At 36.4% G+C, this 27,237-nt stretch overlaps 1 protein-coding gene across 5 annotated transcripts in view; it reads left to right on the top strand.

Moving 5' to 3' along the window:
- Positions 1-27,237, top strand: part of CNTLN (centlein) — a 297,883-nt gene that overhangs the window by 198,208 nt on the left and 72,438 nt on the right. For 3 of the 5 annotated variants that reach the window (XM_059411596.1, XM_059411593.1, XM_059411597.1), the window contains 5 exons: positions 5,889-5,980; positions 11,130-11,671; positions 23,332-23,512; positions 26,536-26,629; positions 26,711-26,934. In XM_059411596.1, coding sequence (XP_059267579.1) covers positions 5,889-5,980; positions 11,130-11,671; positions 23,332-23,512; positions 26,536-26,629; positions 26,711-26,934 — 1,133 coding nt within the window. The remainder of the gene's footprint in view (positions 1-5,888; positions 5,981-11,129; positions 11,672-23,331; positions 23,513-26,535; positions 26,630-26,710; positions 26,935-27,237) is intronic. The other 2 variants (XM_059411594.1, XM_059411595.1) reach the window with 2 other exon arrangements.

The raw sequence follows: 27,237 nt of genomic DNA, 5'->3' as shown, positions 1-27,237 counted from the left end.
TGGTATTGAAACCGCACTCCTTGGTAGGTGAACTTGGTCTCGGCTGGATTTCTTATTGATCTTCTGGGGGAGGGGCCTGGTTTAGTGATTCTCAAGTGTATTTGCCCCAGGCGGAATTGCACCGCCCTTACCAGGGGCCGGGGTGAGTAATCCCTTCAGGTTTGCTTTCAGGAGCTTTTGTTCCCTGAGAGCTTTCCGTAGAGTTCCGGAGGACGGGAATACAAATGGCGGCCTCCTGGTCTCCGGCCCGGAGGTGCCGAGAGCCCAGGGCCCCACTCCTCAGTTTGCCCTCAGAGAACAGCGCCAGTTACTCCCGTCTGCCTGACCTCCGGCTGTGCTCCGAGCTCACCGAGCCTGCGACAGGTTCAAGGTAATCCCGAGCTGCGAGCTTACTGTCAGCTCTGTCTCTGCAGCCGGCTTTCCCGTTCCAATACCTGCTAGCTCTGCGACACTCAGACACCCCTGATCCTTCTGTGACCCTGTGGGACCTGAGGCCACGCTGACCCCGTGTGGGCTTCGCCCCGGTTTAGCCTCTGGAGCGATGTCCCTCAGTGGAACAGACTTTTAAAAGTCCTGATTTTGTGCTCCGTTGCTCCGCCGCTTGCCGGGAGCCGGCCCCTCCCCCCGGGGTCTATCTTCCCGTCGCTTTGGATTCACTTCTCTGCTGGTCCTACCTTTCAAAAAGTGGTTGTTTTTCTGTTTCCAGAATTGCTGTTCTTCTTCTCTTCAATCTGCCGATGGATTTGCAGGTGTTTGCAATCTTTAGATAAGCTATCTAGCTGATCTCCGGCTAGCTGAAGTAGTCTCAGCCTGCTACTTCTCCGCCATCTTGACTCCTCCCCCTTGTCTTCATTTTTGAAAGATCTTTTTACCGAGTATAGAATTCTTCATTGGTGGAGGTTTTTTTTTTCTTTTGATACTTTAAAAAAATGTTCTCCACTATCTTCTGACTTAAAATGCTTCCAGAGGTAATTCTTCTGTCACTCTTATCTTTTTGCAAAGATACATAACATGTAATTTTTTTCTACTCTTAGCTCTGGGGGAAAGGAACTATTCTTGGGCCTGTGTGAATAATCCTTTAGGTGGTTCTTTTTTGGGGTTATTTATACACATTTGTGTGCTGATCAGTACTTAGCTGGAGACTTGAGGGATGCCCTCTGTAGATCTTCAGAGCTCTCCCTATCTCTGATTTGTGTTCTCTGGTACTTTACCCTGCAAACCCGAGCTTCCTTGGCCTCCCTGGACTCTGGGATCTTTCACTGCAATTGAAGATCACCAGACTCCCTTTAGTCCTTCATTTTTGTGCTGTGACCTGGAAGCTCTCTAGGCAGTACATGGGAGCAATGATTGAGTTCACTCCTTTGTTTGTCTTCTCTCAGGGATGACTACTTTCCATTGTCCTATGCCCAGTGTCTGAGAACCATTTTTTCATCATTTTCTGTAGTTTTAGTTCCACATGGACAGGTAAATCTGGTACCCTGGTACTTACTTTTATTGTCATTGAACATGTTTTTCCCTGGATTAAAATCCCAAATCTCTATGAAGAGTAACCTTTTTCTATGTACCAGATGTATTTATGTATTTCTTGCTACCTATTTTCCCCTGTCTATTTTTTCAAAGATTTGAAAATTTATGCATGTTTTTAGAAAAAACTCATTACCTTTCCTCTCAAGTCAGTTCTGTCTCCTCTTCCCACATGAGCACCTTAAGCCCCTACCACACTAAATTCCTCTTTACTGAAAATTGCAGTTCATACTGTAGTGAATCTCTTACAATCCCATAATATCTCTGTTAGGAGCTCAGCTGAGCTGGAGAGAGCTGAGCTGCCAGGTGTCCACGTAGCTGATTTAAGATAATAAGCCAAAGTGAAAGTAACAGTCAAGCCTTTAATCACTTTCCATGTAAGCAAGAGGCTAACATGGAGAAAGTGCCAACTCCCTCTGTTCTGTCTCCCCCCTAGAACCACACACCAGTTGAGGATCAGATGGATTAGCACAGACAAAGGTGTTGTCTTATGCCAAAGGAATCTTGAGCTAAAGTCTCCTGCATTTTTATTGACCTGGGTCTTGGGGGAGAAGGAAGGGGGAAGGTAAAAGAGGAAAAGAACTGAGTACTGAGTCAGATAGATGAAAGAAAAATGTTACCTCCACCTTAGCCACCAAATAAGGAGTTCTTGGCAGAGGCACTTGAAGAAGGCCTCAGCCAAAGGGCTGGCAGTAGGAGGTCTTCACATGGAGTCCTAGTGGAGGCTCTTAGGCTAGGAACACAGATATGCATAAGAATGTGGTTGGCCGGAGGGAACTTGAGCCCTTAACTGTAACTCCCTTCAGGGACCATAGTCCATTAGCTGTGTACCAGGTCCAGTTGGGGAGGTCAACTTCCATAATGGGGCATACCAGGTAAAGCATATAATACCTATGGTCAGGCCTGAAAAATCAGTTAAAAGATGAGGTTTGGAGCAGGAATCCTTGCATGAGTATGTTCGTAAAAACACTGTTCATGGTGTTCTTCATTGAAAACTGAAGGCCTGTTGGGAAAACGCACTCACAAACAACAGCAAGCCTGTTTTGTGTTTTTTTTTTTCCTTTTTGTATGTGGGTGTGTGGATTGGCGGAAGCAGTTCTCCTTGCTGTGGATCATCTAATCCAGCTCTTTCTCAGGCTGCAGGTAGAATTTACTCTGCTCCACGTGTCTATTTCTGGGCTACAAAGGGACAAGTATGAACATACAGAACTTCTTAAGCCTAGATTTGAAACAGACATATCATAACTTCTATCCATATTCTTTGGCTAAAATAAGTCATTTTATTAAATACAGCTAGCAACAATTCATATGTCTTTATCTGTATGAGTTTCTGTGGTGGGTTGGGGGCATATTTCAGACTAGGCCCTCACCCATAAATTTTCTGGAAGTCCTGTTGTCCAGCTGCAAGTATCTACTAAGCGTCACATTATTACTTTCAAAGATTGTTAGGAACAGGCGTGACAGTCACACATAGAGGCTTAATGTCAATATCTTGGATTTGGCCTTTCCTGCCAGTGTGTCTGTGTTATCTCCTTTGATATGGTGAGAAACACTTTCATTTCCAACCCTGAAAGTACTGGAACGTATGTACTTCTCTCTATGCCTGTGGCTGCTCCTTTCTGAGCTCAGTTCTTTCCTCTAGAACCTAGTCAAATGCAGCCAGTAACAATCACCCCATTCGACCCTGGAACTTCCTCACTCATTGTTACAAATTTATCAGCTACATTTATTGTCTTCCATGTTATGTCAGATGGGAGTTTGCCAAATGTTTGCCACTGTGTAACACAGGTCGCCATTTTCACAGCTCCTGGAACATTCTTTGGCACCAACCACCCAGCCCCCAAATCAATGCCACATCATTTAGGTTTTTATTATAGCCGTGCTCAGTTATCATTACCAATTTCTGTACCTGACAGCTTTAGCTATTGTATAAAGAACCACAAAATCTCAATGACTTGCAATAATATATGTTATTTTTTTGCTGATGGTTTCTGTGGATCAGCTGGCGCAGATGTGCTTCAGGCTGCATTTCTGTGATTGTCTGGAGCATATTGGGCTCACTTAAGTCCACCATGTCTCAGGCCCAGTGACTATGTGGGCATATTCTTTTCAAAGCAGATACTGGAAATTTCCATGGGGAGAGGGGAAATACCTAAGTTCTAGGTTTATAACACTCTTACGTATACCCACATTCCTTTGGTCAAAGCATCTCATACGGCCAAGCTCAGCATCAGTGGAGTGGGAATCTGTACTCCACCCATGAAGGCAGAGGAGAGTAGAGTAAGGATTTGCTGACTAATAATCTACCATAGTGTGATATCAGAGTATAAACCAAAAGCATTTGCTGTTTTTCGAGTACCTACAGCTCAAAATACTGCGGCGGCATATTTTAGGGTGGGATTTCCTATAACTCCTCATAATGAGAAAAGATTTTTAAAAATAACTTGAGAAAATAGCTAGAAGAATCTACCAGGAGGGGAAAAGGTTGCAGAAGAATTAAATTTGCTCAGGTAATTTAAGAGAATTAAGAGAAAAGAAAAACAGAGAAGGAAAGATAAGTGTAAACTATTATAAATAAGCAATGTTAAAAGAAAGTGGAGGAAGAACTTAAAAGATTTTAAGAACTTAAAAGAAATTAAAAGAAAGAGGAAGAACCTCCTGGGAAGGAATATAAATCAGAATGAATTTTTATAGTAAAAATAAAAGTAAGGCATTTAAAACTAAAACATTAAAAATAAATCTTGAATGGGAGGAGAATCAAGGGGCGGGCCTGTTTCTTGCTGCCCTCCATCACTTGAGCCTAGCTACTTGAGTATTCTTTGAAAACCTGTGAAGGTAAGAAACTAAAGTTTTCAAAAGAAAATCACAAGTGAGCATGGTCAACCCATCCACCAGTGGACTTTTGCATACACCCAGCAACACAAAACAACAATCAAATCCATTTTTAAATCAGTCTTCAGCATTTATTTTATTGGAGTTATTTTGCTATTTTTAGTATCCTATGCTCTTTGAGCATAGAAATAGTTTCTTATTTTTAAGAGTAAATATTTCACTTAGAACTATAGTAGATATTTAAATGACTTGAACAGCTGAATTGTATTTGCATATTATTTCTATATTGCTGAAAGAGTGTTGTAAATGAATTCAGCACCATGGTGTTAGGGGACTAGAAAAAGAAACTTGGGAACCAATAGATTATTATCAAGGTAAAGGTACATATTCCCCAGGTGGCAAATTCTACCTATTCTAGCTTTTATTATCCTTAGGATAGTGTTCTATTTATTTCATGAGTGCAGAAGTTTTAATTGGATATGTCATGTTTCAAAGACAAAAGAAATGCCTAATTCACTCTAACAAACTTGTTAGTCACTGTTTATACCAAGAGGATTTCTACTCTACAGAGAATAATATTGTTTTCTTTTTCCTTTGTTGATAAATCAAAGTTTTACACTGACCTACAGCAGCCAAGCATACTTTAAAGCAAAATCACCTCAGTCTAACACAGATATGTATCCTTTTAGCTTTATGTATTCTTTTTTGCCCTTCTTTTGATTCCTTAAGAAATGCTGTATCCTAAAACTAATTCAGTAAGAAAATACTAAATTTGTCACAATAATTATTTGATTAGAAGACATTTATTTATAACTTCTAATGTATTTAAATTTTGCTAGTATTAACTGAAATTTTACGATTTTTTTCCCTTTAATTTTGATACGTTGCTTGTATATTTTTGCTTGGTTGAAAAGGTTTTGGTAGTCACTGGCATGGTCAGTATAGGAATTACTTAAAGAAATAATTTCACCTCTTATCTGGGTTTCTATGTGTTGTAGAGTGACAGTTTTTCTGGAAGTGTGATTTTTATGGTTTACTCTGCCAAGTGCATGATCTTTTACATGAAAAAAAGGTGGTGGTAGGGGCTGTTACAGTTTCAATCCACCCTAATTCGGTTAGTGTTTGCTTTGTTCAGCAATCACTCTGATCCTCCTGGCAGGGAACAAGATCCAGAGAACAAAACTGGTAGTGACTGTATAGATAAGAAGGCAGTGAATTTTGCTTTTAAGGCAAAGGGGGAATAGTCTACAAAAGAATGAAAATAGGAATAAAAGTGTAGCATTGTTAACCTGAAGATCTGTTGTACCTTTGAAAATCTTACACTGGGGAAAAAAAAAGACACTACAAAGGTACATAATTATGTGATTGAAAATCTTGGAAAAGGTCACCATTTAGTTCTCAGCCAAATAGTCAGCAATAAAATAGACTAGATTATTCATAATTGAGAAACTTAGAACCCTTTTCCTTAAAACGACAGGCCAGTTTTTCAGCAGTATATGAGGTACCATAATATATTATTTATTCTCTCGCAGAACAACTCTGTAGATACGGTGAAGATGATGGGGTCAAGAAGAGTACTCCAGAGAAGAATGGGAAAGAAATGTCAGAGCAGACATTGCAGAAGGTAGTCTAATCTTAAAGATATTGAGCTGAGGGAGTTAAATCTGAATTTTAACATAAAGGATTGTATTTTAAAACGAAGTCTCATGAACTTATACCTTGTGTGAATCCTTAATTTAAATTCATAATTCAAAATCATTCGCTTGCCAAAATGGGTTAAAAAAAAATCAATGTTAGTGAAATAAATGTGGAAAACACTTGTGCTTCTGTTGACATAGATTAAAAATATCTTCAGAGATGAAATGAAGGACATGACAATGGAAATTATAAAAATTTATACTATATGTGCTTATTAGTTATAAATTAACAGTTTCATTTTAAAATGGGACATGATGAGACTCTGTTATACTTCAAAAAGCATATAGATTTGCAGTATTTGAACTATTAAAACTGAGCATAGTTTTAGCTTCAGCGAAGTAAAATGATAATATGTTTGTAATTTAATTTTAAAGTTACAAATATACATGACTTATCTCATTTTAGATAGAAATTTATGTCCATATAATTTAGGATCACTCTCCCTGTTTTAACAGAACTACTCATATAAACCCTGCAGTCACTTTATATCATCCTATAATTAATAATAAGATGTTCTTTAAAAATATTAACATCTATTTTTATAATTTTATACTTAATTCATATTTTTATATGTAAATACAAGACCCATTAAGTTGACTTGATTTCGTTTTAGCACTCATTATTATTGTTACAAAGAAAATTTTTTTTAAGGATTATTCTATGCCTGGTTATCATTTGCTATGCTGGATACTCAGATAAAGCTGGAAATACACAAATATATAAACATATATAAACAAAAATATTAATGTGACTACTTACATTTCTTGCATCTGTGACTTGACTTATAGGAAATCTAGTGACTTACAACAGATGATGTCATCTCTTCTACTTCTAACACTTGCCCAATGTCAGGTAACAAAGGCTGTCATCTCATAATTACTGAATAACACATAACAGCTTAATACAACATACAGAATAAGAAATACTCACAGTCATTTATCTTAAGGCAAAATGAGTAATTGAAATAATATATGCATTATCAGCTGGAATGTCAAACAGTTCGCATTAGCTTATCTTCTTTGTTTCACAGTGACATTTTTGTTTGCTGGGGTTTCTATAATTTTTCTCTCTATGACTACATAATACCATACTACTACCTACTATTTCCTTAGGGTAGAAACCCTAAAGAAATCCATTATTTCATTCCAGCTGCCATAAATGGCTACTACCATAGTCCTGAAAAGCCAAGAGGAATTATTTGCATTGGACTATCACTAATTTGTCACCTTTAAAAAATATTAACCTAATGCAGTTGTACAAGTCATGATTTAACCTTTTGAAGTTGGGTTTCCTCATTTTAAAAGGATGTATTGTAAAACTCATACAAAATAGGTTTAAAAGATAGCAACAACATGAAGACAATGTTTATATAGTAGAAATAAAACATACAAAATTATTTCTAATAATATATTAACATTTCACACTGTTACGGCATGAATGGTGTGAATTGAGTCCCCTCTCACCCAGTTTTATTATGTCAAAGTCCTAATTCCCAGTATCTTCAGAATGTGACAGTATTTGGAGATGAGGTCTTCGAAGAGTTCATTAAATTAAAATGAGATTGTTGGGGTTTAAACTACCCACTCTGTGGTATTTTCTGAAGCAGCACTAGCAAACTATTACAGACACTTTGCAAAGCCAAGTGTTTTATTTCAGTTTAGAAAGGGGCCATCTTTTTTGGTAAATTATTCAAATGATCAGTACTGGAGGAAAAGTATGCACTTGAGTTGACTTACAGACAAACCAAATGCCTTTAAAAAAATCCCTTGACTTTCTTTCTCAAATATATATTGAAATTTTGCTCTTTGTTTCTGGAGGCTTAACATCAGTTTAACAGTAATTTTTAAGAGTATGCCTTGAATGACATCTTAAAGATCTTTTATTTTTATTTATTTGACAGGGAGAGAGATTACAAGTAGGCAAAGAGGCAGGAGGGGGTAGGGGGGAGCTGGGTCCCCACTGAGCAGAGAGCCCAATGCCGGGCTCGATCCCATTACCCTGAGATCATGACCTGAGCCCAAGGCAGAGGCTTAACCCACTGAGCCACCCAGACACCCCTTGAATGACATTTTAATATATGTTATAGGCTTTCCTTTTCTCAAGTTTTTAGAAGTAGTGTCTCTGGGAGCACCTGGGTGACTCAGACATTGAGCATCTGCCTTTAGCTCAGGTCATGATCCCAGGGTCCTGGAAATGAGCCCTGAATCAGGCTGTCTGCTCAGTGACTTAGCCCTGTCACTCTTCCTCTGTGCTGGCTTGCTCTCTCTCTCTCGAATAAATAAAATCTTAAAAAAAAAAAAAAAAGTAGTGTCTCTGTTTTATTACTTTTCCTCCATTTTCAACTTAAAAGCAAATAATTTTGACCAGTTTTTACGATTAAACATGGATTCACATTAGGCAGTTAACAGACTTAAACATTTTAAATGTAACAGTCTTTAAAATGACATTTTTCCAGTGGTACATAAAATTTTCGTGAGTTGCATCCAAATTTATTGGATTTTAGGGGTGCCTGCATGGCTCAGTAGGTTAAAGCATCTGCTTTCACCTTAGGTCGTGATCCCAGGGTCCTGGGATCCAGCCTTGCATCAGACTGTCTGCTCAGCAGGGAGCCTGCTCCCCCATCCTCCGCCCGCCTCTTGTGATCTCTGTCTGTCAAATAAATAAATAAATAAATAACAAAATCCTTAAAATAAATAAATGGATTTTAGTCAAAAGAAAAAGATAATCCTAATTTCCAGAATTGAAATCTCATATTCAAGATGTTTGTTACATTTGTTTTTAACATGTTGATTTACTGGCTAATTCAGCAGTATTTAGTGCAAGTAATTATATTTTAGCTAAAGTAATTTCATTAAGTATCTGTTGTGATTAATAATAATAGAGACAATAATGATGATGGTGATGGTAGTGATAAACTGTTTTGACCTGGCTGTCTACCAGGAACTATTGTGTGTGATCATATTTAATACTTAAAATCTGCAAGATAAATATTACTATTCCCATTTCACAAATAGGGAACTTTAAAATAGGTTAAATATTTTACCAGGTTAAGATAACCTGAACTGGAAGTAAGATAAAAACCAGAACAAAATTTAATATCCCCAAGACCACACTGTTCCTTAATACTTTTATATCAACATTCAATTTTTTTAAAAAAAGGTAATTTCTTATTTGCACAAGATAGATTTAAAAAAATACAGTCTACTCTGCTTACTCCATCATGGAATCTAACATGCTAAAATATTTAAAAATATACACATGAAAAGTATATTGTTTGTAGTTATTAAAACCACTAAGAAACTGCAGAGTTTATAAAAAAGTGATACTTCTTATTTTGTAGTATTTTTTATTAAATAGAGAATTAAATTTGGCATAGAATAATTTTGAAAAAGTAAATGGTTTTCAGCCACAGTTCATATGTTCTTGAACACTTACTTTTTGTCACATTGTCCAGCTCTTCAATAAAGTATTTGCACTGTAAAGGACCAATACAATTTCTCTTACAGAAGTACAGAGGTCTGTAATAGTCTGGTATAAACTCTTCCATATACCTCTGTTCTGGCTCAAGAGTAAGCCTTATAAAGAAACAGGTCTAACAGTAGGTGAATATATCATACTGTGGAATCACAAATTTAAATTAGATGAGATCCTTAATATTTGTTTTGGGAAATATCCATGTCCTGAATCAGGATAACCTATTGGTGAAGCTTACTGAATTAAATGAAGGAGGCTGACCTCACAAGAAGAATAGGGGATGTGGAAGGATAGATAAATCAGAAATGACTGAAAATCATATCTAGGAAACAACTTATATCTTCACCATCATAACTCAGTCCAGTAAGATTCATCTTGTAGATTTCTGGAATATTTTAAGTTAATGGTTGTCAGTACATCAAGTATGTTTATCCTTTGAAGAATTGTTTTAAAAGTAAAAATTAGTCCATATGATGTTCCAGTCATTTAGGTTTCTTGCTTGACCCCAGTTCTTTGTTCCTTTCCATGCATATCTGGGTAACTTTTCCCATATGGCTTGTAGAATAGTGGGAGGGGCACAAAATCTTAAATTTGAATCCCATTTTGAAGCAGGAAATGTTTACCTCTTTGTACTACTTAAGTTTTCAGAGTCTCTATTTTCTTCTCTGGGAAGATAATTATTGGCTCTACCCACTTCACATGGTTTCGAGATGATCAGGAGAGATCATCTTTATGAAACCATCTTGTAAATGGTAAACTGTACTTTACAAACAATAATGATTATTTTTCAAGATTTCAATTGAAATCAACTCCCCCTTGAAATTTTCATACTCATGGCTTAGAATTAATTGCTCTGTCCTTTTGCCCAGACTTCTGGCACTTAGATCCTATCTTTTATCAGATTTATTTCTGCAAGTGCCTTTTTTTCCAAATAGTTTTTAAAATTTTTTAAGGTAAAATAATGTATGTTTTCATTTCTGTGTCCTACAGTGTGAACAATGCTTATTGAAATAAGTGAATGCCATCTTGGAATAATTTTAATTTTAAGTTGTTAACTTTTTTTTCAGTAAATATTTCTTTATTATATAAATTAAGGACCTCATGACTACTAAAATTACATCTTTCTAATTTAGAATAAAGCAGCCTTGGTAGATTATATTTTATATAGGTAATCATTTTTTTCACGTGATTGTTAGATATTGAAGAAAATTGTTATTAAAGTTTTTCTGTGCATCTATTTTTAGACTTTTTGTCTAAGTTGCTTTTCTCTAAAAATATTTCTCACAATAAATAGACTATATAGCCAAAGCACTTACCTCAGAAAACTCTGCAAAGTTTATTAGCATACTTAGTTCTCTATCACTTTGTGTAGAATTTTAACTTCTTTTACCATCTGTCCTTTATTCAACAGATGTATTATTGCATTTTGTAATGTATTTATCTACACCACCTTAGATTTATTTAGAAATTAAGTACTTTAGATTTATTTTGTCCTTGTGCTAAGTGTAATTTTACTTTCATAAATTAGAAATGATAAAAAAAATATACAGCAGATTATGGTTTGGGGCTTTTAAAAGAATAAATCAAACTCTTCTGTTTAGGTTATTGAATTGGAAGATCGGCTAAAATCCTATGAGAAAGGGTCAAGAAAAATAAAAGAAGGGAATAAAAAATTAATGAAAGAAAATGACTTCCTGAAATCCCTCTTAAAACAGCAACAAGAAGATTCAGAGGGCAGAGAAAAAGAACTAGAACAGCTGCAAAGGGGGAGTAAAGAAGTAGAAAAAGATAAAGCTGAACTTCAGGTAAAAATCGGTGAACTGGAGAGAGAAGTCACTTCCCTAAGGAGACAAGTGGCTGAAGCTAATGGATTGAGAAATGAAAATGAAGAACAGATGAATTCAGTGGAGAAATTGCAGCATTCAGCATCAGCAGACAAAGCTAAATCTGAGATGGCCGCCGCCGAAGTAAGGTCTGGACAATATGACTGTAAGACAACAACGACCAAGGTTAAATTGAAAGCCGGGAAGAAAAAGGGCTCTGTGGGTCGTTACCACACTGTTCTCAATCACTCCATCAAGGTTATGAGCAGTGTGTTTGAGAACCTCAACAAGGACGGCTGGGAGGATGTGAGTGAGAGCAGGTAAGGCTCTCATTAGCTTAGCTCTGTGGTGGGGACACTGTGCATATGTAAAGCACCAGCAAATGGAGATTGAATTTCAACTACTGTCGATTTGGTATTCAGAAAAAATACTGTCAGATCCTTTGAAATATCTTGGGAGGTCTTGTTCTGAGCTTATTGACTGAAATTTGCATGCAAAATTAGCCACAACTGCATGAGTATTTGAATAGGTGCCAGGAAACCCAAAAGAAGGCAATGCTTGATTTCTTCCAGTGATGCTATTTTCATGCAGTCATGAGGCTTGAAATTGACAGTTTGGCAGGTTGATTTAATTTGCTGGCCCTTTGCATATTCACCACTGACAGCTAAGGATTCCCAGGCAAGCCTACTAAGTCGGTTTAGTTATCTTGTGACATGCCAACCTGGGAGGAGAAACATTTTTCCCCCTTAATTTAGTTAGATAAATTTTGAATGACCCATTTCAGCTTGTTACCAGATGTCTACAAGCTGTTTAACATCCTTTAAATTAAGAACCATCTTCACTAATTATTTCATGTATGTATTTATGCAAAGTCATTGTACTAACTTTAATTGAATGGTGGTTAAAAATTAGTTCTTTAAAGGTAAAGCTCTGTAAATTCCTAGCCCTAAGTTATATAACACCTAGTGAATAGCAACATGGGAATAGTAAAAATCTGTAACACTTCTTTTCCTTACCCCTGGCTATACAGTCGTATACATACTTGAAGCACATAGGTAAAACCACAAAGGCAAATGGATAGCAGAACACATCTTTTGTGGGAAGTTTACTGTTGCCAGAATTGCTAACAATTTGAACAATTTTCCATAATTCTGTCTTGTTTTATAATGGCATGTATTTTCCCAAGTTTTTTGGTTTGTTTTTTTGTTGTTTTGTTTTTAAACCCCCAAAGAGAACTGTTTTAGATTTGGGATATCCCTAGATAGTGTAGGGGCCGAAGAGTTTTCCTTCCTTCCCCTTGAGGTTCCTTGACTGGTTTAATAATGAAATTGATATAAGACAGATTAACAGGAGGAAAACAAAGAGAAGTTCAATCACATGCGTACCTCCTTCCTACGTGGGAGAGACCCAAGAAAACTGAGTAAGTCCTCCAAATGGCCAAAACCTTCTCCTTAAATACAGTTTTCAGATGAAGACAAAAGAAGGTGGGGTCAGCGATTCAGTTATGGGAGGTTATCAGGAAAAGTACAGTAAATAAGGGGGAAGATTATTATGCAGATTTAAGTCCTTGTCTTCTTCATGACAAAAATTTTTAGAAACTTAGAGTCGTCCATTTCTTAGAATTTTTAGAAACTTAGAGTCGTCCGTTTCTTCCTGGCACAAGGACGGCAGCACACCTCCAAGTGGAGACAACAACGTATGCATGTAACTGTCTCTTACAAAAAGGTAATGTCTACTTGATTTCCAGAACTTGTTCTGTGTTTGCAGTTTCTTAAAGGTAATTCTTATGCCCAACAGACATATTTTGGGGTGGCAAACTCTGCCCCTGTAATCCCACCTTTGAAACTTCCCGGAGAAGTTTCACAGGCCAGAGGCTAAGCTGATAGATTGCTCTGGATCTCAAGGAACCAGTCTCTGTTCTGAGGATAGGTCAGTTTAGTTAAACAGTTGTGTATTATTTTAGGAGGTTGGTCTTACAGGTGGGCTCCCACAGTTAGACCTATTTTGTGTGAAAAATCAGTCATTTAAAAACGCATTCCTTTGGAAGCAAAATTAAAACAAAAGTTAATGATTAGAGCAGACTATAAACCCAGTCTGAGTCTGAGGTCAGACAATAGAAAGAAGACATTTCTAGGCAGAGGAGCTGAAGCATCTTCTGCAGTTTAAATAAGTCTGATGATGTCATTGGTTGTTTAGTTGCCCACACAGCAACAGGCATGAAGATTATCAAAACACGAGCTTTTGTGGTGGTTGCTTTGATGTTTGTATCAAGTGACCTAGCTTTAGTTTGCAGGACTTATGGAGGAAAGGCAGCTTTCCTTTCCTTTCAGTGATTCCAAGTCAAAAGTATAAACATTAGTTTGGAGAGTCATAGCCAAATATTTGAGGAAACCAGAAGAATTCAGGGTTCAGTATAGTTTATAGACAACAAACCCTTGAGACAATAAGAACTGGAATCTAATATCCACAAAGGTAGGTTATTGAAATATAATTAAGCTCTTTCAAATCACCCTAATTTCCACTAAAGGTAACCAAAATAAGCCCAATTTCAATAAACTTGGCGTGGTTATTTACATAAGTCCAGCAAAGAATAGTGGTTGACCATATAGCTCTTCTTAAATCTGCTTTACTGGAATTTTTCATAAGGGGTTTCAGATTGAAATTTCAAAGCTTCTCAAGACCAAGATGCCAGTCCAATGATTTGCCACCAGACTTGCCTGCAATAGCTGTAGATTTGGGTAAATTTCTCTCTTCTTGAGGTCCCCAAAATGTCCTGAGGTTTCTTCACCTGCCAAGAAGTGACCTTCCTTACCAGGAAAAGCTGCTGGGGTACCAGGCTGTTTTCCTAAAAAGTTTTATTGGTTCCATAAAGTCATCTTAGTTCCTAAAAGCTGTCTGGTCATAATCTGAGTCTATGCAAGCTTCTCTAAGATAGGACATGCCAGTCAAAACCTTGGTAATATACCCAATATTCCCAATTCTGTCATGTTACAAGAGAACAGATTCTTGCTGAACTTATGCCAAAAAAAAAAAAAAAGATTTCCATGAAAATATAAGAATATTTACTAAGAGTTTCCAAATTCTGGAGGGATTACCTAGGGAGAAAAAGATAAATGTTTCCATCTGTTTACAAAAGGCACATTTTACCAAATTGTTGTAAGTCATTGTTAGTTTAAGAGAAGAGGTTTTCTTAAATCTAGAAGAATAAAACATTAAAAACATTAATGATAAAACAAAGTCACAAAAATTATAATCATTATCATCAGTTCATTAAGTCCCATGTTACTAATTTTTAATTCTGCTAGAATCAGTTTTTCTATTAGTTCTGGAAACTCTTACCCAGTTCAGTTTTATGATCTTAAAGTTATAAGAAATGGGTATTTTAGAATATTTTCCATGAGTCTTCTTGGAGATGAAGCATTTTCCAAATATTACTGCTAAAGTTTAAGAGTAGGGGCACCTGGATGGCTCAGTTAGCTATGTGTTCAACTCTTTTGTGTGTGTATGTATGTTCACTCTTGATTTCAGCTTAGGTCATGATCTCACGGTCAAGACATCAGGTTCTTCACTGGGCATGGAGCCTCCCTTAAGATTCTCTCTCCCTCTTCCTCTACCCCTCCCCCTTTCCATAAGCTTGTGGTCACTCTTTCTTTAAAAACCAACAAACAAACCATTAAAATTTCAGAGTAAAACAAGAACTGTGTAAAATGACAGAATTAAAAATGGCCATGGTTAACCATCTGCTGAGAGTTCATTACAATGCAATTGACAAGGAAATGTTGTTATTTCTGTGGTATATGTACTTCAGGATAATAACTAGAACTGTAAGTGATAACATTATACCAGGACAAGTCAGAGTTTTAGGAATTTCATGCAAATTCCAGAACACTTAAATTGATACTTTTATCTACAAAAATATAATCAAATAAGTTTAGCATCACATTTTTTACAATATTTCTCATGTAACTTAATGAACTAAATCAACCTAATTAGGTTAGTAACTTTTGAGATATTCCAGGGATCATGTTTAGTATCTTAGAATTTCTTCTGGGTCAGAGACTTCATTTAGAATTTGATTTTGGGAAGTTTGTCAAAAATATCGAAAGGTTTTGGACAGTTGACTAAATAGGATCATAGTTTACCATGAGCTAATACTTAGTTACCTATTTAACCAACACTATAAAGACTTCACAGGCAAATACAGAAGCTTACACAGTGCTCATCAAAACTTAGCCATTTTTATATCAAAAGGACTAGACTTACATAAGTAATAAAAAACTTGATTATAAAAATAATGAAGCACAGGGAATTATTTTGATTTAAAAAAACACAAAATCTTTGCTTTCAGGGTACATTATTTTAAAAGGTAAAGAACATTTCATTGTCTGTTACCAAGAATATACAAATAGTCAGAAAATGTCCTTTTACCAGAGACAAAATCAAACTGAAAAGTTATAGTAGCTTACTTCTGATATTAAAGTTCACTCAATGAAATTAATTCCAATCTTAGCCAGTCCTAGCCATGCATTAGTTCCTTTTTAAAGATTCCCTTCCACAGACTTTCTACAAGTTTCAAGTTTGTCTTGTTTTTCTCCTTTCCCATTTATAATTAATTGGTTTTACTTTGGGACATACTTTCTTTCCTTCAACAAAATGCATTTCTATTCCATATACCTTTTTTTACTGAAAACACACATCCTACTTATCTTGCATTCAGAAAAGATTATTATTTCTAGTAGTTTTAGTTACATTTACTAATTAGAATTCTTAACCCTTAAAAACCTTAATTTCAGATCCTGGGTAGCTCAGTTGTTGAGCAACTGCCTTCAGCTCCGATTGTGATTCTGGGGTCCAGGATTGAGTCCCGTATTGGGCTCCCTGCACAGTGGGGAGTCTGCTTCTTCCCCCGATCCTCCACCCCCCCTTTGCTCTTTCTCTCTCTCTTTCTCTCTCTCTCTCTCTCAAGTAAAATATTAAAAAAGAACCTTAATTTCTAGTGAAAACTAAGTAAGCAATTGTGAACTGTGTTATACCAGCATTCTTTAGATTGCCAAATTTATACTTATATTCCATAATTTATACAAACATATGCCCCTCCCCTTTTAAAAATAGTGCATTCTTTCAGTATGATACATGACATGCTTACCAACAGATTCAAATAATTGTTTAATTGCTGTGTAATATGAAGCTGAAAGTAGATAAGCTTATGTTCAGTAATTATTTTATCTTATTTGGAAATGATCTAGATGGTGAGTTCACCACCACTGAATTTAACTTAGCTAAACTTTAAAGTTTCAACTTAACAAAGGTATTTGGAAAACTATGTTTTAAGTATATATACTATAAAATATAATTTCCATTAAAAAGTTTATATAAGGGGCGCCTGGGTGGCTCAGTGGATTAAGCCGCTGCCTTTGGCTCGGGTCATGATCTCCGTGTCCTGGGATCGAGCCCCGCATCGGGCTCTCTACTCAGCAGGGACCCTGCTTCTCTCTCTCTCTCTCTCTCTGCCTGACTTTCTGCCTACTTGTGATCTCTCTCTCTGTGTCAAATAAATAAATAAAATCTAAAAAAAAAAAAAAAAAGTTTATATAAACGCTTTTAACCCACTAACAACTGTCTGAATCACTCACTTCCAACAATTGTGTTTAGACTACCCATGAAAACTTCATGAGACATTAGACACAGCCAGCCATCATCCCAAGTTTTTTTTTTCTTGCTGACAAATTTTCTAAGAGATGCAACATGAAATTACTTGATTAGTAAACCCAGGCAGAATAAAAGTTGTATTTCTGCATTATATTCAGTGTTGGTAATGCTAATATATTAGAGTTTTGATTATACCAATGAACTTAACTAGTTTTTATTTACCAAAGATTATTCCAGGTCATGTGAACTTGAAACACATTTGGCTCCATTTTTGTTACATTTCTGAGAATTCAGTTTATGTGTATGTTTAATTTTCCTTATGTGAATTAAATAGAAGTCTTTCACAAATTAATTTTGGTAATACCATCTGGAGGCAGAAAAATATCACATATCTACAGTGTATGTATACAGACACACAGTGTTAGCTGGGAGATGTATGATAATGTACTAGTAAAAGAAGAGTAGGAATGAGTGAAGTTTCTTTTCAGATGACTTGTTTGTATTTACTAATATTTGTGGAGAAGACGCATGTTTTTTCATTTGCCTAAATTTCTTTTTTTTTTTTTTAAGATTTTATTTATTTATTTGACAGATAGAGATCACAAGTAGACAGAGAGGCAGGCAGAGAGAGAGAGGAGGAAGCAGGCTCCCCGCTGAGCAGAGAGCTTGATGCATGGGCTAGATCCCAGAACCTTGAGATCATGACCTGAGCGGAAGTCAGAGGCTTAACCCACTGAGCCACCCAGGTGCCCCATCATTTGCCTAAATTTCAAATGAGCTTTCCCCCTTTTGCTCTAGTTTGATAAGACTTACCTCCATGAAATGTGTAAAATATTTGCATCTCAAAGGTATGGGGAAGGAATGCAGGTTCCTCTAAAAAGAACTTTGCTTTCCTAAGGCCAATATTTACCAGCTTTTTGAAACAAATAGGGAAAGTTTAGGGAATAGTAGAAAGGGTTGGTGGACCTTGAATTGTTTCTGGAGCCATACCTATGGTCCTGTAAAGACTAGATATGTAAAACAAGGATAGCTGTCTTCAGTTCCTCAAAGAATCGGGTTGCTGGGAAATGATATCAAAGAACTGTCACAAATATCTAGCTATGTTGAAATGTTCTTCTTTCCTTTGGGTACATTTAGCTTAGGAGAAGCGCTAAACAAAATACAACAAAACAAAAACCAAGTCCTATCAGGCAGTGCATATCAGCCTTGTTCATAAATTTAGTCTGACTGGTAGATTTCCATCTAATTTTCTACCTTTTTAATCTATCCACTAATTGCAGGAGATAATCCACTTTAAAAACTTTTTTTTAAAAAAGTTTGCCTAAATTTCACAAAGACAGAGATCACAGGTAGGCTGGAGGGGGGGGGGGGCTCCCTGCCGAGCAGAGAGGCCAATGTGGGGCTCTCTATCCCAGGACCCTGAGATCATGACCTGAGCCGAAGGTGCCCCAACTTAAAAAAACTTTTGATGATCCTTCCTTAGTTTAATAAATTCTTTAACTTGGCTCTTAGGTCATCCTTTGGCCGAGGAGTGAAAGATAGCTGAGGAGCATTGCCCCCAGTCTTGAGTGGTTATTGTGAAGGTAATCTCTTTAGACTGGAAAAGCAGTTCAGACGGAAATTTAGTAAAACATGAGAATTCAGATAAAGAATCATAGAGGGAAGCGGTAGGAATCATACCAGCCTTAATAACAACTTTTGTTTTAAGCAAAAACAAAATCAAAAGCAAAAAATAAAATTGGGTCTTTAGTTTTTCAGTTGTCCAATTTTCCAAATATCCACCTCACTTTTCTTTTTTGATGAGAAACTCCTCCGCAAAATTTGCATTTTAAAGAATAGCTCTTAGGTCCTATAGATGATGGGGGCAGAAAACTTATATCACAAAGGCATAGAAAAAATAAGTTTTTTCCAAGATGGAGTTTTGATGGTATATTTGCCTATTATTAGAGGTTCAGGGTAATTTAAATTGTTCTTTTTTTTCTCAAGTGCAGGACAATTCTGTTTCCAGTGCCTCAATATCTACAAGCAGTCTGAGATTGAATAGGTGAGGCCTGAGGATTGGTAAAGATGGGTGACCTCCAAATTGTTTTTAGAACCACATTTCAGGTTTTGTAGAGATTTGCAGAGAGGTGGGGCGGGTTTAAACAAGGGTCCCGGATATCCAAAGGATCTTCTTCAGGGACAGGGCGTTGGAGATAAATAGGTGTGGAGGAGAATAGAATCTACATTAGATATGGATCCTATTTTTTCTTCTGAATATAATTTCTGTTATTTCATATTGTCAAGGGAGTCCTTAGAGCTAGCTGTTTCTTAAGTACAAACTTACTTGCCTCTGTTAGGATTACCTTGATTTTATAAAAATTCCAAAGCTCAGGGGTGCCTGGGTGGCTCAGTGGGTTAAAGCCTCTGCCTTCAGCTCAGCTCATGATCCCAGGGTCCTGGGATTGAGCCCCATGGCGGGCTCTCTGCTCAGCAGGGAGCCTGTTTCCTCCTCTCTCTCTGCCTGCCTCTCTTCGTAGTTGTGATCTCTCTGTCAAATAAATAAATAAAATCTTTAAAAGAAAAAAAATTTCCAAAGCTCAGACTTTGGGATCTCCCGATTGGATGGGGGCCACCAAATGTGGAGCCAAGTGACACCTGCAGTGAAAGAATTCATCTGAGGCAGAACAAAAGGGAGAGAAATAATAACCTGGAGGGAGTTGTGAGCAGGGCTGTGGAGGAGAGACTGTCTGGCTTGAGGCAGTTGGTGGGGAGCTGTAGTTAAGTGGGGAAGGTGAGGAAGTATGGGAACATATGGAATTTAACTTTCCTGGTACTGTGTCTGAATGTAGGTCATCCTTGGTCAGCTAGGACTTATATGGATATTTTGAGGTGGGTTGCCTAATAGGCCTGTTTGTATTCAGCCACGGGGTTGCTGTGGGCCCTTCTACCTTCGTCAGTTTTCCATTGTTCAAGTTGAGTGCCTATAGGTGGCCTTTACACAGACCACACCCCAGAACAATTAAATCTTAACTTCTGTGGTGGGATACAAGCTTCACGATTTTTTGAAGCTCTCCAACTAATTCCAATAAGTAGACTAGTTTGGGAACCATTGTTCTAAATGATCAATGGGTCAAGTCCCTTGTCTTCAGGCAGGTAATAAAAACTTAAAAACAGGGCACCTGGAAAGCTCAGTCACTTAAGTGTCTTCCTTTGGCTCAGGTCATGACCCCGGGGTCCTGGAATCAAGTTCCGCATCAGGCTCCTTGCTCAGTGGAGAGTCTGCTTATTGCTCTTCCTTTGCGCACCCCCATCACCCCGCTCGTGATCTCTCTTTTTCTCTCTCCAATAAATAAATAAAATCTTTAAAAAAAAATTGATGAAGGTGAGGAAGAAGGACCAAATCTGTATTCCCATTTCTTTTTTACTTTTTGTAAGGGTTTCTTCCTCATTCTCAAAAGCCATTAGAGATAAAATCCTCCTTAGCTTAAAACTCACTAAGCATTTATCTATGTCTTCAAGGAAATTCTAGTTTCAGCTACTAATTATGTCTCAGCCGGTGATCTTTCCACTCTTCATAATAGAAGTGCTGGGGTTTACTCATGTGTGAGTATATATATACACGAATAAATACATGAAAGCTAAGTAACACAGTCAATTCTAATTTCATCACATTAGTGCTTGTGCAGATGGTCACATATTTTGGGAGATGTATCACAGTATCTCTTAAAACACAAGATTGTCATTTAAGTTGCTTAGCGGTGAAACTTGATTTTATACTGTGACGATTAAGTGTTACATTTCCTGCCTGACAGAACATTCTCAGGAATCACTCAGCTGCAAAAAAATTCTCAAACAATTAGAAATCCCACAGGGGAGCCTCAGGACTTTAGAACATTCTATTTCTTTTAGCTTTTCATAGTCTGAAATATAAGAAATGTACTTGGAAAACAGAAAAATAGAACCTTGTCCTTTATATATGTATATAAAATACTATATCATATAATTATTAGCTTATTAACATTTATATATTTATGAATGTTCATTTCTCATAGTTGAACAGCATTATAAAGACATGCTGTCAAATGACAAAAATAATACAATTTCGTAACAAGTTTGAAGTCCTTTATTCAAGAGAAAACAGTCCATGGACTGGGGGAGTATTGTGCCTAGCAAGCTATGGCACACTCTTCCTAAGGATTTTGGGAAAGAGGGAGTTTTATAGAAGTAGTGCAGGGGCACCTGGGTGGCTCAGTTAGTTAAGTATCTGCTGTGGGCTCAGGTCATGATCCTGGAGTCCTGGGATCGAGATCCGTGTCGGACTCCCTGCTCAGCGGGAGCCTGCTTCTCCCTTTGTCCCTCCCTCAAATAAATAAATAAAATCTTTAAAAAAAAAGAAGTAGTAGTAGTGCAGAAAACAGGGCATGGTTAGCTTGAGGTCAGGGATTATTTTTTTTATAAGGCCAATATGTCCTGTTGTCTAGGGTAGGGTAAGTTGGCTAAAGTTGTGTTGGAGGGTAGTTTCCTTGATGGTAAGGTATTTACCATAAGGGCAGCAGACTTAAGTCAGATTTCTGATGTGGGCCAGGCCATTGGCACAGCCTGCATTCTGTGGGTGTTGATACAAAAATACATTTTATCAATGCTCATTCAGAGATGAGTGTTCATCAGAAAGAGTTGTTAATATCTTGAGAAAGAAAAGCAGGATTTCAGCAAAGCATGTTGGTCAAATTTGTGAATAAAATGATGTTGAAAGGTATAGAAAATACTTTACAAAATTGAATAAAAATCCCCGAAGATAGCAATAGATTGGGAAGATAGAGTAATGTGGAAGACTGCAAGGTCCGTTACTTAGCTGGAAACTGCCAATTGCTCAATGATACAGTGTGAAAAATATAAGACTTTGCAAGAGTATACATACAAATATTGTAAGAGGTTTTTAATTAAATCTCGTATGAGTCTACAGTACAATATACATGTCAGAAAAGCTTGCATAATTTTAGTTTGCATCTACCAGGAGTTCTACTAAGGAATTCACATAGTATACTTGGAATATGAAATTGAATTCTGGACATAACGCTCCATGAAGATAAGGCGGAGCATATTCAAGAGTGACCAGGGTGGAAAAGCATCTCAAAAGCACACATAATAGGAATATTTGAATAAGCTAGGGATGTTTTTCTTGAGATGTTTTAAGCATCAAATGACCGTATCAAAATAGTTAAGAGATCATCCATATGGAAAAGGGATTGTACTTATTTGTATGTTCTACTCAACCTCAACACTTTTATTTTCCTTCCATTAATACCAGCTGTTAACATAATATAGATTTTACTTATTTTTCTTGTTATCTGAACTCACCCCATTAGGATGAAAGGTACATAAGGGCAGGGATTTTTATCTCCTTTATTCACTTGCTACTTTGTCCTTTATGCCTGGAAAAGTACCTGGCATATAATTGGAGCTTACCAGGCATTTTTCAGAATTGAATGGACATAGGAGATGGAACTGGGATCAGCCTCAGAAATTCAGAGATTGTCCCAGACGAAGGGAAAATTTTTCTGTCGGAATTGTTAAAGCTTTCTGCCCTATCTCAGAAAGTTGTAAGTGCTTCCACCCCTGGCATTGTTAAAACATGTGCTTCCTGAGTTAACACTTGGTAGAAATACTACAGAAGTGGTATTACTAGGCATTTGATACTGGGTATTCTAATTTCTTGATGAGATTTCACAATTTTGGAAACTTTTTTTTAACATTTAGTTTCTTTTCATCTGGGTGACAAGTAACTATGACATTGAACTATTTTTCAATAGGCATACTCTTTTTCTTTGATGGATACACTTTTCAAATATGGTGCACATAAGGGAATTATAACAAAGAGGACATTTGGTTGTGAAAAAAAGCAGGACCCCTGATACAATATAACATTTATCAGATGAAGAAACATTGTCCAGAGACAGTAAGTAACTGAAAGAGCCATATAGCCAGAACTCAAGTCCCAGGCCAGTGCTTGCTTACTGAGTCTGCTAATTTTACTGCAGTAATAGGTCTCCACTTAACTGATGCTCAAATTTCAGTCACCAATGTAGATGCCCCATCAGGCTAAAGAAGTCCTACTTGTACTTGCTTATTCATCTTAATAAGTTAGAGGCCATGTATGGAATCCACAGAAATAATAGACTGTACAACATATTTAGACTGATTTTCTTAACATAGAAAACCAATAAATGCTCAGATTAAACTTATAGCTTTATATGCAGTATGTGCTATAATGGTTTTTGATCTTGAACTTAAAAGAGGTACATTTAACAACTCTTCTTCCTGAATTTTATGTTCCATTTTTTTCTAAAAGCAGTGATTCTGAAGGACAGACCTCTCAAGATTTAGGAACAATTATTGTAGAAACATCCCAGAAGATAAGTCCTATAGAGGATGGAAGAGACCAGAAAGAGGGTGACCAAACGGAAGACAGCCAAATGCAAGGAAAAGAAATGGTACGAATTTATTCAAATACAGATGGCAAGACCCCAAAGGTATATGACACAGTGTTACTTAATTATAAGCTATGTTTTTAATTTTATCTTGTGCTTTATAACTTAAATTTCATGACCAGTGATTTAATCTGAATCCTTAGAAAATGTTTTTCTTTGAAATATATAGTGGAAATACTCAACTTTTTAATAATTTTTAAGTATCAATTTGTTACAAACTTGTATAGTTGAAAATGGAAATAGATATTATTTTCCTCAATATGAATCTTAAGGTATGTATATCTTAGCCAAAAAAAAATAGGTGATAATTAGCTTATTAGGTTTTAGATTATGTTACCTAAAAGAAAATATCAATAAATTAGACTTAATTAAAATTAAGAAATTTTGGTCTTGGAAGGCCCACTTTTTTTTTTTTTTTAAAGATTTTATTTATTTAGTTGTCAGAGAGAGAGAGAGGAGCGAGAGTGAGCACAAGAAGACAGAGTGGTAGGCAGAGGCAGAGGGAGAAGCAGGCTCCGTGCAGAGCAAGGAGCCCGATGTGGGACTCGATCCCAGGACGCTGGGATCATGACCTGAGCCGAAGGCAGCTGCTTAACCAGCTGAGCCACCCAGGCGTCCCAGAAGGCCCACTTTTGAGGATAAAAAGATATGCCATACAATGCAGGAAGTGTTACAAACCGTGTATATGATAAAGGACCCAGATTTTGAATATTTAAAGATTTTGTCAAAACTCATTGGTAGACATTCAAATAATCTAGTTAGAAGATGGAGTAAAAAAACATGAACAGACATTTCATTGAGAAGATAAATGGAAGGCAAATAAATACACGTAAAGATTTCCAACATTACTAACCATTACGGAAATGCAGATTAAGACCCTATTGGGATACTTATCTTTTGAAACAGCTAAAATGAAGAAGAGTGAGAATACCAAATGCTGACGAGGATGCAGAGAGAGTGGATCTCACATATAATGTTAGTGTGAATATAAAGTAGCAGGGCACTCTGGGAAACAGTTGGCAGTTTCTTAAAAAAAAAAAAAAAGGATGAGGTGCCTAGGTGGCTTAGCTGGTTAATCACCTGCTTTTGGCTCAGGTCATGATCCCGGGGTCCTAGGATCGAGTCCCACATCAGGCTTTGTGCTCAGTGGGGTCTGCTTCTCTCCCTCTGCTCCTCCCCACTGTGCTCTCTCTCTCTAACAAATAGACTCTTAAAAATAAAAGGGACACCTGAGTGGCTCAGTCAGTTAAGCATCTGCCTTCCCTCTGGTCACAATCCTGGAGTCCTGGAATCATGTACCACATCGGGCTGCTTCTCCCTTTGCCTACCACTCTGCCTGCTGTCCTCTCTATCTCTCTCTGACAACTAAATAAAATCTTTAAAAAAAAAAAAAAAGGAACTAATCATACATTTATCAAACAACCCAACTATTTGCCTCTTCGACACTTATCCCAGAAAAATGGAAATTTGTGTTTACCCAAAAAAACCTGTACATGAATGGGCATAACAACTTTATTTCTAATAGCTGAAAACTGGCAACAACCAGAATGTCCTTCAATAGATGAACGGTTAAACTGTGATACATCCGTTCCATGTAATATTATGCAGGGAGGGAAAAAAAAAAAAAAAGAGAGAGAATGACAAACTATTTGTACACACTATATTCTACATTCTACAATTTCTCATCTTGAGTTGGGGGCTTAGGCCATCTTTCATTGCCTTTTATGTTTTTTGTTGCTATATACGTGAAATTTCAAGTTCAAAGATTATTGATTGTCATATATTTTCCTGGCCACTTTATTGGTTGCATGTGTTTTAGGATTCCTATTCCTATATTCCTAACTTGTGACATCAGAATGTCTTTAACATTTTGCCATGTTAAAAAAAAAACAAACTTTAAGTGTGCTAATTTCAATGTTTAAGATTTTCCTGAACTTCTTTGCGGGCATCTGAGTAGCTCAGTCACTTGAAAGTCAGACTCTTGGTTTTGACTCAGTTATGATCTCATGATGGTGAGCCTCAGGCTCCACACTCAGCTTAGAGTCTGCTTAAGACTCTCTCTCTGTCTGTTCCTCTGCCCCTCCGCCCCACTTGTGTGTGTGCTCTCTCTCTCTTTAAATATATAAAATCTTAAAAAAAAATTTTTCTGTATATCTAGTCCGAAATAATCCTGGAAATGGAAGCCCAATTATTTTTATCTTAGGTCCAGATAATTTGATACCAAGCCTGGTGACTAATACTGGTTTTGTTTGGGACATTTTTATAGTGCTTAGTACATCACTGGCACTTGAATCTTCATAAAACAATGAAACATTTATTTTTTTTTAAGATTTTATTTATTTATTTGACAGACAGAGATCACAAGTAGGCAGAGAGGCAGGCAGAAAGAGAGGAGGAAGCAGGCTCCCTGCTGAGCAGAGAGCCCAATATGCAGCTTGATCCCAGGACTCTGGGATCATGACCTGAGCCAAAGGCAGAGGCTTTAACCCACTGAGCCACCCAGGCACCCCAACAATGAAACATATAAAAAAATCTATCTTATATACTGACTCTAAAGAAGTTCAAATGAAGTATTTCAAAAATATTTTGAGGAATGAAGTAATAACAGGACTTACTGAAACCATATGGTACTTTATATATTTTCAGTATATATACATATATATGTGTGTGTGTGTATGTGTATATATATATATATGTATATATATAGTGATATATAGAGCCATAAGTTATTTAATATTCTTATTTTATTTTTATTGCTTTTATTATATTTCCTCATAGATCTTTAAACTGTCCGTAGGTTAAATTTCTACCACTTTTGGATTGATTTTTGTATTTGTGTGTTGTGCCTCCTAGATCAACTTCTTTTTTTTCTAGTTCAACTTTAATGCACATATTATGTTAATTTATGAGTTCTTGGTATCAGTTATAGAATTTTACTGTTTAAATTTTTTAGCCTGCATAGATAAATATATTTTTAGGTAAAGAAATAATATGATTTATTATGTTCATTCACTTGAAGTTCTTTTTGAGTAATAATCTAATTTTTATAAAACCTTCAAATTTAGAATTATTTTCATTACAAGAATGCCAAAAAAACAACTTTTCAAAAGAAGAATGGTAATATACAAAAGAGTTCACATACAACAGTTCCTATCAGAGGTAAGAATGTATATGAAATTAACAATGTCTTTTTAATTTATTGTGTTTTTAAAAAAAATATTACAAACATTATTTTTATAGTTAACAGAGAAAAGTGGAAAAATATAACTGTCCAGAAATCAAGTAGCAATATTATTTTATTACGAGAACGTATTGTATCCTTACAACAACAAAACAGTGTACTTCAGAATGCCAAAAAAACAGCAGAATTGTCTGTCAAAGAATATAAAGAAATCAATGAAAAACTCCTTCAGCAACAGCAAGTGTCTGATCAACGATATCAAATGAGCAGACAGACAATAAAGGTAAAGAAACTTTAAAAATTAATTATAATAGTCTCTATTATAAGGGTGGATATTTTGTTTTACATGTGTTGTTCTGTTCATATTTGTGTTTTTTATTGGGGTATAACTTGGATTTTAAGAATAGGCTTCATAAATGCATTTAGGTTGTCCATTTGCCCATGTCTAAAACTTTGAATTTTTCATTATAATCAAATTATTTAAATAGTAATTGCCGCTGTTCCTCTTTGCAAATACTAGTATAACATGTGAGGATTTGAACATAAATATCTATTTTAATGTGTTCCTATAACTTATCTATGCTTT

The sequence above is a fragment of the Mustela nigripes genome, chromosome 9 (assembly GCF_022355385.1).
Source record: "Mustela nigripes isolate SB6536 chromosome 9, MUSNIG.SB6536, whole genome shotgun sequence".
Lineage (NCBI taxonomy): Eukaryota > Metazoa > Chordata > Mammalia > Carnivora > Mustelidae > Mustela > Mustela nigripes.
Note: the sequence above shows the minus strand (reverse complement) of the source record. Positions and strands in the feature narration are given on the sequence as shown.